General features: G+C 35.7%; 1 protein-coding gene and 1 long non-coding RNA gene across 4 annotated transcripts; one reads left to right on the top strand and one right to left on the bottom strand.

Moving 5' to 3' along the window:
• Nucleotides 1-220: 220 nt before the first annotated feature.
• LOC127162903 (uncharacterized) lies at nt 221-1,789 on the top strand. The gene is made up of 2 exons (XR_007827432.1): nt 221-397; nt 583-1,789. It is a non-coding gene; the product is annotated as an uncharacterized LOC127162903 (long non-coding RNA).
• A 346-nt stretch (nt 1,790-2,135) lies between these two features.
• LOC127162866 (tripartite motif-containing protein 16-like protein) lies at nt 2,136-10,485 on the bottom strand. 3 transcript variants are annotated; one of them, XM_051105771.1, is made up of 8 exons: nt 10,347-10,485; nt 9,562-9,714; nt 6,668-7,307; nt 6,298-6,393; nt 5,967-6,200; nt 5,725-5,875; nt 3,607-3,666; nt 2,136-3,327 (listed from the first exon to the last, which is right to left on the bottom strand). In XM_051105771.1, the coding sequence occupies exons 3-8, from the start codon at nt 7,301-7,303 to the stop codon at nt 2,798-2,800; spliced, it is 1,707 nt and encodes a 568-aa protein (XP_050961728.1). In that variant the 5' UTR covers nt 7,304-7,307; nt 9,562-9,714; nt 10,347-10,485; the 3' UTR covers nt 2,136-2,797. The 3 variants fall into 3 exon arrangements, with proteins under 3 accessions (XP_050961728.1, XP_050961729.1, XP_050961727.1); XM_051105772.1 differs by lacking the exons at nt 9,562-9,714; nt 10,347-10,485 and adding an exon at nt 7,560-7,699; XM_051105770.1 differs by lacking the exons at nt 9,562-9,714; nt 10,347-10,485 and having other exon boundaries at nt 2,137-3,327; nt 6,668-7,471.
• Between the last annotated feature and the right edge of the window lie 118 nt (nt 10,486-10,603).

Below are 10,603 nucleotides of genomic sequence, written 5' to 3'. Positions count from 1 at the left end.
TTGTGAGCTACAAATACCCAGAAGAGGCGGCACTTACATTGGAGTTCATACAGAAGTAAGCAACACGTATGTTATGAAATGTGTATCTGTTTATTTAATTGAAAATAATGAAGTATATTGTAAGACACAGATGATCTGACAAGCTCATAAGACAGATGTAAATGGAGACTATTGGAAATGTAAGTTAAGCAATTTATAAATAAATATTTGAATTGACAAGTATTAGGGTTAGCAGTTAATTTAATGAGCTTAAAATACTGTATGATTGATTTTCCATCTCCAACCTGCATGTTACTCTGTAGTTCAGTTTCATTCATTTCATTTTTATCATTATCCATTTCTTTTAGAGTTTTCCTGTGAAGAAATCCTAAATGAGGGTTGAGATGAAGGAAACCAAGTGGGTTTGTATTCTGTTTCATTTAACATTAGTGTTCAATATTGAAAAGAAATTGAGTCTTTGAGTCATTTATTCTGTTGACTTTTACAACAATGTGAAGTTGTTTGCTGAACACGCCTTCAAAGGTGTTCAAAGATGCTTGTCGTTATGTATATGGTCATTTTGTAATGTCTTTTTTGTTTAAGGTGATGGGCAGTTCAAGATTGCTGTCGTTTGAGAAGTTAATGAACAAATCATCTTTCCTGTTGCGGTTGTGAGCTACAAAATACCCAGAGGAGGCGGCACTTACTCTGGAGTTCATACAGACGTAAGCAACACGTATGTTATAAAAAGTGTATGAAGCATTTGGTCGTGTTGCTGTTTATTTAGTTGAAAATAATGAAGTATATTTTAGGACATAGTTGATTTGACAAGCTCATATGACCGATGCAAATGGAGACTATTGAAAATGTAAGTTAAGCAATGTGTAAACAATTAGAAAGTATTATGGATTGCAGTTGATTTAATGAACTTAAAATACTGTATGACTACTTTTCCACTCCAACCTGCATATTACTCTGTAGTTCAGTTTAATTCATTTCTTTTTTTTGTCATATCCATTTCTTTCAGAATTTTCCTGTGAAGAAATCCTGAACGTGGTTTAAGATGAAGGCAACCAAGTGGCTGTGCATTCCTCCAAGACTCTTGCATGAACAATTTCAAAAATCCATGTAATATTTGAGTTTTTAAATTGAAAAAAAGTGGCACTTGCATTAAATATGCAGTTAAATGGTAAATAATACATCCCCTATAATGAATTGCATCACTTCGATGATATTTCTGTTATAATGAACTTCAAAATTCTGTTGTCAAGCCACTGGAGTCACATACTTTATACCTTTCTGGACCTTGAAAATGGTAGTTGCATAGACAATCAATAGAGGGACAGAAAGTACCCAGATTTAACTAAAAATACTCTTAATTTGTGTTCTAAAAATGAATGAAAGTCTTATGGGTTTGGAATGGTATGAGTAATTGACTGAATTAACATTTTTCTGTGTGAACTATCCCTCTAAACAATATTCTTTTCTCTTATAAGAAAAAAAAAGTTTTGAATCTTGACTGTTTCTCATTGTGATGTTTAAATTTTGTGACCACTTTTTAGTACAACACCTGTATTGTACAGATGCTCATGTTTTTTTTTTTTTTTTTTTTTTTTTTTAAATTCTGTCTGTTACTGTTTAAAGCTAAACTGTCTTTTACAATACAGCCATTTTGCCTGAGTTGACACATTGTTAAATGAATTGAGTATTTGATGTTGTTTAGTCCTAACCCACTTAAGGCAAACAAAAGCCATTGAATGCACTTTTAAGAATGTTTACATGAAGTAAAAATAAACCATGTTCAAATTTGTATATTGTGCTGGATTTATTTGCTTTATGTATATATAAATATATAAATATACCATTAAAACAGAAAAAGTCCTGTTTTTTTTTTACCGGTGGCAGACTGTAAATTAACAGACTGTAAATTTATGGTACAAAGTCCAGGTAATAAGCTGCCAGTACTTTTTCCGTTTTTTTACGGAATTTTTTTTTTTACAGTGTAGGCTAACCTGTGTGTGTGTATATATATATATATATATATATTTTTTTTTTTTTTTTTTTTTTTTTTTTTTTTTTTTTTTTTTTTTTTTTTAACTAAAGGTTACTATTTTTGCTAGGTGATTTGGTTCAAAAACATTTTTTGTTATGCCAGTTGAAAGTCTCTTCACATCCCAATAGCAATCATTAAGTGATCTATCATCTGTGGGAGGTGTAGGACCCTAAAATGTTCGTCCAAACATTATGATAGGCTGTCCTGCCTGCCTGTCAAAAAATGGATTTGCATACCTCAAGAACTAGATAGGCCTATAGAAATACTACATAAATTGTATAAACTAATCAAATGTACTTCACAGTAATCAAATGGCATCAAAGTGTAAATTAGATCTACATTTATGCTTAAGTTACAAAAGTGATTCAGTCAAGAGCAAAAAGATTTTTTTGATTAACTTTAATGGCAGAAATGGCAGCAGATCTATAAGCTACTGTCACTTTAAGACTGAATGCATTCACCAGGATACTTGGGCATTTTCACACATAAGTGTGCATTTGACTGAAATCTTAAGATAAAAAAAAAAACAACTTCTGTCATTATTTCACTAAAATGAAATAGGATGTCACTTACAGATTCTCAGTCTCACTTGTAAACAACACAGATTTTAATTAGTGTAACATATATTAAGCCATTAATGGACCATAATTATTGGACAAATAGTGTTTAGTACTAAATGATCTCCTTAAAATATTAAATGAATAATATTGAACTAAAATATAGAACATTTATTTAAAATCAGGCTTAAATTGGCTACGTAAGAACTTAATTGCGCAGACGACACAGTTTTGCGGTTGAGTAGAGACCTAATCCAAATCCTGGATAGAGCGGCTGAGTGAATGTAGTCTGGACTCTGTGGATGAGATTCATTGTGTCTGAGACACTGTAGAAGGACAAAATCCCTGCACTGAAATCCACATACACTCCTATTCTGCTGCTGGACACTACAAGGACCTTGGAGTTTATGTTGTTGTGATTAAACAAGCACTTTGAGGGAGAACAGAACAATGTCCAGGATTGATTATTATATCCAAATGCACACTCCAAACTCTGTCCCTTTCTCTTGATGCTCTTATATGCCAGCGCTATATACACACCTGCACTACCGCTGTACTCAACCTCCCAATAACAGCGTCCAGTCACACTCTCTCTACACAACACCTGAGCGTATTCAAATCGCTCTGGATGATTAGGATAATTGTAGAACTTGTCGGTGTAAGTGACCACTGTGTTCCCTTCAGACAGGTGGAGACATAGTTGTGGCGTGTTTGGATCCAGAGTGAGCTGATGGAAATCTGATGGATACAAACAAATAATCTGCATCTAAATCTTGTAGTATGACTTTCATCATTAACATAATTTTGCAGGATCTTTTTACTTGTAATTATAACTAGACACGTGATAAATAAAGGTGCAAGAGAAAGAGGAGAACAGGTGCTTGCTATCAAACTGGTTTCTCATTGAATATGCCCAATATGGCAGCTCTAGTAAAGAAAGTCCCACATTCCAAATAAAACAACCAGTCAGCAAAGCCGTTGCTTTAACTTTAATACAGTTTTCTCATAGTAACTCACATTGTAGGAATTCCTGCCTGGTGTCATACTCAGGAGTCAGAATGACCTGGATGGTTTTCACTGCAGACAACAAAACACATCTGCAGTTTAATTCTCTTGGCAAGAGGAAATTAACCCTAGTACATATTTTCTATTCTATTAATGATGGTCAGTTAGTTTCTGAGAATACATTCAAAGTCAAAATGTACATGCACCTTGCAGAATCTGCAAAATGTTAATTATTTTACCAAAATAAGAGGAATCAAACAAAATACATATTTTTTTATTTAGTACTGACCTGAATAAGATATTTCACATAAAAGACATTTACATATAGTCCACAAGAGAAAATGACTCAGTTCAAAAGTTTACATACACTTGATTCTTAAAGGAGAAGTCCACTTTCAGAACAAAAAATTACAGATAATGTACTCACCCCCTTGTCATCCAAGATGTTTGTGTCTTTCTTTCTTCAGTTGTAAAAAAAATATTTTTTGAGGAAAACATTTCAGGATTCTCTCCATACAATGGACCAATATGGTGCCCCGAGTTTGAACTTCCAAAATACAATTTAAATACTTTTTAATCTCAAAAGCTTGCCTTGTCTTGCTCTCCCTAAACTCTGTGTATTCTGACTCAAGACAGTTAGTGTATGTCGAAAAACTCCCTCAACTTCAAAAATCATTTCAAAATCATCCTACATTGCTACAGAAGTACCAACCCAGTCTTTGCAAAATGAACATGCAAAGAAAATCAAACACCCTTAACAAAAAAGGTAAAACAGTGATATAGGATGATTTTAAAGTTGAGGGAGAACATGAGATGGGAGTTTTTCGACATACCCTAACTGTCATGAACCAGAACAAAACCAGAGTTCAGGCAGAGTAAGACAAGACATTAAAAAGTATATAAACTGTATTATTTTTATGAACGTAACCAATTTTTTGCTAGATAAGACCCTTCTTTCTCGCCTGGGATCTTTTACAACCGCATTAGGATCGTTTGAAGCTGCATTTAAACTGCATTTTGGAAGTTCAAACTCAGGGCACCATATCAGTCCATTATATGGACAAAATTCTGAAATGTTTTCCTCAAAAAACATATTTTATTTTTTACAACTGAAGAAAGAAAGACATGAATCTTGGATGACAAGTGGGTGAGTGCATTATCTGTAAAGTTTTGTTCTGGAAGTGGACTTCTCCTTTAATACAGCGTTTTTACCTGAATGATCCACAGCTGTGTTTTTGTTTAGTGATAGTTGTTCATGAGTCCCTTGTTTGTCCTGAACAGTTAAACTCCCTGCTGTTCTTAAGGGAAATCCTACAGGTCCCACAAATTCTTTAGTTTTACAGCATTCTTGTGTATTTGAACCCTTTTCAACAATGACTGTATGATTTTGAGATCCATCTTTTCACACTGAGGACAACTGAGGGACTCATATACAACTATTACAGAAGGTTCAAACACTCACTGATGCTCCAGAAGCCAGAGCTGAAAACTTTTTGAATTTGAAGATCAGGGTAAATTTAACTTATTTTGTCTTCTGGGAAACATGTAACTATCCTCTGTAGCCTCTGTACTAAATGAAAAATATGATATTTAGGCAAAATAAGAAAAATGTATACATACATCTTCATTCTGTTCAAAGTTTTACACCCCTGGCTCTTAATGCATTGTTTTGTTTTGTTTTTTTCCTTCCGGAGCATCAGTGAACGCTTGAACCTTCTGTAATAGTTGCATATGAGTCCCTCAGTTGTCCTCAGTGTGAAAAGATGGATCTCAAAATTATAAAGTCACCACTGGAAAGGGTTCAAATACACAAAAATGTTGAAAAACCAAAGAATTTGTGGGACTTGAAGGTTTTTTCTGAAGAACAGCAGACAGTTTAACTGTTTAAGACAAACAAGGGACTCGTGAACAACTATCACTAAACAAAAAACACAGCTGTGGATCATTTAGATACCAACACAGTATTAAGAATCAAGTTTATGTATATGTAAACGTCTTTTATGTGAAACATCTCTTACAGGTCAGTACTAAATAAATTATTTTGTATGATTCCTCTTATTTTGGTAAAATAATTAACATTTTGCAGATTCTTTTAACTAAACTTTTGACTTCAATAACATTAATATTTACCTGTTCCAGACACATTTTCTATAGTCTCTCTGGAGAACTGCTGCAGTTTGTCTCTAAGTTGAGAGACTAATTTCAATACGTCGTCAAAAGAGAGATGAGAACTGACAGTAAGGCTGTCTGTAGATCCAGAGAGAGACACGGACTGCAAACTCTACAGACACAAAGACAAAATAAAAAAACTCTCTGTAATCACAAAAGCTTGTTGAAGTCCTCAGTCCTGTGATTGAGAAGATCTCTGTTACCTGAAGGAAATGAATATGATCATCTGCCTCTGAAAGCTGCCTCAGCTCAGTGTCTTTCCTCTTCAGTTCATCAATCTCCACCTTCAGTCGCTCCAGTTTTATTTCAGCTTGACTCACTGCAGCTCTTTCCTGATCTCTGATCAGCTGCGTCACCTCAGAGCGGCGTTTCTCAAAGGAGCGGATGAGTTCAGTGAAGATCCTCTCACTGTCCTCCACTGCTGTCTGTGCAGAGCGCTGTTGTACGACACACAATCAGATCATGAACTCATGAGCAGTGTTACTTAATCAGATTACTTTTTTTATTTTAATGTCAGCAGTTTCTCTTTCTCACCTTATGAGACTCCACAGCCTCTCTTAGCTCCTGTAGATCTTTCTCTTTCTTCTGGATTCTCTGACTGACTTTCTTCTTCGTCTCCTCCAAATGTGCCTATATGAAACACATGTTGTAAGGACCTTCACTCCAAAAACATATAAGCAAATGCTTACATATTGCTGTGTTTCATCTAGAGACACCTTACAAAACAATCTCAGAAGGTTTAATTTGAGCTGCATCCTGTGAGGTTTTTGTATTTAAGTTAAAAGATCTGTCGTGTTTGTGCCAAACAACTCTTCGGCTTTTCCTAGATTTTTCCTAGACTATTATACTTATGTAGCCAATATTACAACACAAAGATTAACTTTAAAATTCTTTCAGTTCATACCTGCTTCTCTGTCCTCGCTGCTGCAGTTGATACAGTGTCATGATTTTTATGTTCATCCATCAAACACAGCATACAGATACAGCGCTGGTCGGTACGGCAGTACATTTCTAGCATTTTATCATGTTGAGGGCAGATCATCTGGCGCAAACGTCCAGTGGCATCCATCAGATTGTGTCCTTTACCTCTGAAGAGATTCTCATGCTGTTCAAGGTGAGTTTGACAGTAGGAGTTTCGACACTCCCGACACGTCTTCACTGCTTTCTGTTTCATTCCAGTGCAGGAGTCGCACTGAACATCTCCAGATCCAGTGTGATGAACTGCAGGAACAGGTGGAGGAACAGGAGAAGGAAACAGAACAGGAGCCGGTGGATGAACAGGAGAAGCCTGAAGTCTTGTCTTCTTGAGTATCTCCACCATTTCAGCAACCACCACGTTTTTGCCTAAAACTGGTCTTGGTGTAAAGGTCTGTTGGCATAAAGGACATCTGTAGATTCCCGTCCGATCCCCCTGATTCCAATTTCCTGAGATGCATCCATTACAGTAATTGTGTCCACAGGGAATTGTCACTGGATCCTTCAGAAGATCCAGGCACAGTGGACATTTGAACTGGTCCATTGAAATACTGGCTTCTGCCATTTCACTGTGCGAACACACAGACAGAGAGACGTTATGCACTCCAGATCGACAGTCGTGCTACTTCTTATAAGAACTGATGGACTGATATATCTTGCTGAGAACATGCTGGAGAAACAGGTTTTTCTGTACTGTATGACAACTGAGTAGATTTTTTTTTTCAACGACCATTTTTTTTAAAGAAAGAATGTTACAAGCCTATGTAACAGTGTGCACTAAACACAAACAACCACTAAATTAAAGAAACAAAGGAACTTACGTGTACACTAATAATAAACTAAAAGACAGGTAATGGTGATCAGATGAATTACCATAGTACTAAAGAGAACAAAGACAACTGGAGATAAAACAACCCCAAAAAATAGTCCATGATAATAAAAACTAAATAAACCAAATACTGACAGTTCCTGACAATGGCACATTACAAATCACCATAGTATCAAAACTGAATCATGACTGAAACTTGATTGAAACTTGTTGTGGTTGTTGCTGTTGTTTGTCCGCATTACTGGAACATTATGATCATAGTTTCTCTATCTGCTTTTAAAATCTCTCCAACCACATTCCTAAAACCCTACAGAACATTCAGTACTTTAAATAATACTGTAAAGTTCTGCATAAATATATTTTAAAGGGGTCATCGGATGCACATTTTCCACAAGCTGATATGATTCTTTAGGGTCTTTATGAGAAGTCTATAACACATTTTGGTTCAAATTTCTGGTAGTTGTAGTGTAAAAAACGCCCTTTTTACCTTGTCAAAATCAGTCCTGTTCAGAGTGAGTCATTCTATTGCATGTTCCTTTAAATGCTAATGAGCTCTGCTCACCCTGCCCCTCTCTTCTGTGGGGTGACCAGCAGGTCTGTTTACTTTAAAGGGGATATTTCTTATAAAGATTAGAACATTTAGCAAACATTGTGAAAGCAGACTGAATCATGGATGAATATTTTATTCAGGCTTTAAGTTATCACACATTCATTTAACAGTTTTTTTTTTTTTTTTAGGGGTACATGCAGGGGCCAGTGGTTTGGACACCTCCATCTTAAATATACTTGCAGGAGCTGCCGTTTTGGCCCCCCTCACTTCAAATATACTTGTGGGGCTGGGGGTCGGTGGTTTAGCCCCCCCCCCCACTGCAAATATGCTTGCGGGGGCCAGTGGTTTGGGCCCCCCACTATAAATATGTTTGCGGGGGCCAGTGTTGTTTGGGTGTCCTCACTCTTCAGTAGCTTGAATGCATGTGCGCATTTTCGAATTAGCAGCAATTCTGCCTCAATTAATTGAATGGACAACAAAACAGTAGGCTACAACAATAAACTCACTAATATTAAACTTAAAATGATTGATTTATTAACAAAATGAATGAAGACACACCATGTTATATATAGACCTAATATAAAATAACAAATAACTTACACAGTTTAAATAAAAAAAAAAAAAAAAAACTGTAAATCAGCAAACACGGTGGAACCAAATAAATTAGAAATGAATCTTTAAAAAAAATAACTTAAACAAATGGCAAAAGTCAACAGGTCTTTTGATACCCAAAATATTTTTAAAACAGGCACTTTTGCATTTCTTTTCGAAACTAAATCTTCCGTCATCGTTATCCCAGGAAAACTACTTCCCAATTCAGAATAAGCGAAGAAAGTAACACAAGCCGTCGCCTACTTCATTTGCAAAGGTGGACTAGACTAGACTGTAATACATAGAGTTGAGTTTTCCAGGTGCATACATTTATGACAGGTTTTTATGAAAGTGCTGGTCAGTTTGTCTGCTTGACAATCCCATGTTACGCTGCAGCAGTAAAACTGAAGTGAGATAAACAAACTGAGAAATGTTTCTTTTTAGTTAAAAATAAATTGCAATATCACAGAATATCGCAATATTTTTAAAATCGCAATAATATTTGTAATATGTAAGTATATATATATATAAGTATTCAATATATAAGTATTGTGATAATATTGTATCGAGAGGCCTCTGGTGATTACCACCCCTACCTCCAAAGGTATAGTTCAGGAAACACACCCAGAAAAGGTACACCTTTAGTTAAGCCATATCTTTCGTTTTCGTAGCACGCTAAAAGACAATGTTATCTGGAAACGCACCCCTGGACGTTTTTCACGTTTATCTGCTGTTTAATTCTCATGCCAAGAGGAAATTAAAATGAACCTCCAAAAGAACTGCATTTTTACATAACAAATGAGCAGAGAAACAACATGAACCATTACTCATTACCTCCAGTATGGAGCAGTACCTGTTTCTCTTTCCGCTCTATTGAAGTTGAAGTAAATTTCCAGCATTTTACCATGTTGAGGGCAGATCATCTCCAGTGGCATCCATCAGATTGTGTTTATTACTGCTGAAAAGATTCTCATGCTGTTCGAGGTGACTGGCTTCTGTCATTTCACTGTACACACAGACAGAGAGAAAACACAACAGTTCATAAGAGCACAGTGTCATATTCCTTTGGCTCAGTCACTGGGTGGGATTATAGTGGGTCTTAAATGTCTGACCAGCTGTTCTTTTGACTTGATTGAAATGAGCAAGTGGCATATATTTATTAAATTCATTCCTTCAAAAGTAGTACATCGGTTTACTTCGGTATGTAATATATGGGCTGATTTCCAGGTTGATTTCTCCCTTAAATCAGCAGTTTAGCTCCTTCAGTCAAGATGAATGTGAAAAGGGACGTGATAATTATATTGTTTATGACCATTTTAATTAATACACGAATTCTTTAGATTCCTTTTATTAAAGTTCTGTCATAAACAAAAATATGGTTATGATTAATCCCTTATATACAGTATGTTTTTAAAGCATAGCGTATATTGTTTAAAATACTTGAAACTGCCGTGTTGTGATGAGAGGCTGATAAATATTGTTCCAATGTTTTGTTAATCTAAGAAAAGTCAACAACCTCTAAACAGCTTTGGAAACATCTTGCATGCGCATGAGTTTAAACAAATCCTCAAAACAGGTAAAACAGGCCATAGACTCACAAAATCACAGCTGTGAACCCATAAATGACTCTGAACGAACCTGTATTTGGAGATATTTGCCAGCGCGTTCTGCGTCTTTGTTTTCTGCGTGTAGAGCCACCTCAAAAGCTGTAGAAGTGTGAGACCACAGGGCTTCAACCAGATTCCAGTGTCAAGCAATTCTTCACAGCAGATGCGACATGGCTGCGAGATGCAACAAAAGTGGGTGGGTGCAAGCGCATTGCACTCACAATAATTTTCAATATCTGTGGTGGATTATCAATTGCAGCTTTCAGTAAAAAAAAAAAAAAAAAAAAA

Source organism: Labeo rohita, chromosome 3 (genome assembly GCF_022985175.1).
Source record: "Labeo rohita strain BAU-BD-2019 chromosome 3, IGBB_LRoh.1.0, whole genome shotgun sequence".
Lineage (NCBI taxonomy): Eukaryota > Metazoa > Chordata > Actinopteri > Cypriniformes > Cyprinidae > Labeo > Labeo rohita.
This window is presented reverse-complemented; position numbering and strand designations above follow the sequence as displayed.

Excerpts from the sequence above, each read along its gene's own strand:
- LOC127162866 (XM_051105771.1), bottom strand. The coding sequence starts at position 7,303 with ATGGCAGAAGCCAGTATTTCAATGGACCAGTTCAAATGTCCACTGTGC. Across the intron at positions 6,394-6,667 it reads CAGCGAGGACAGAGAAGCAG|GCACATTTGGAGGAGACGAA; the intron begins GTATGAACTGAA and ends TGTTTCATATAG. Across the intron at positions 3,667-5,724 it reads AGAAAATGTGTCTGGAACAG|TGAAAACCATCCAGGTCATT; the intron begins GTAAATATTAAT and ends TGTTGTCTGCAG.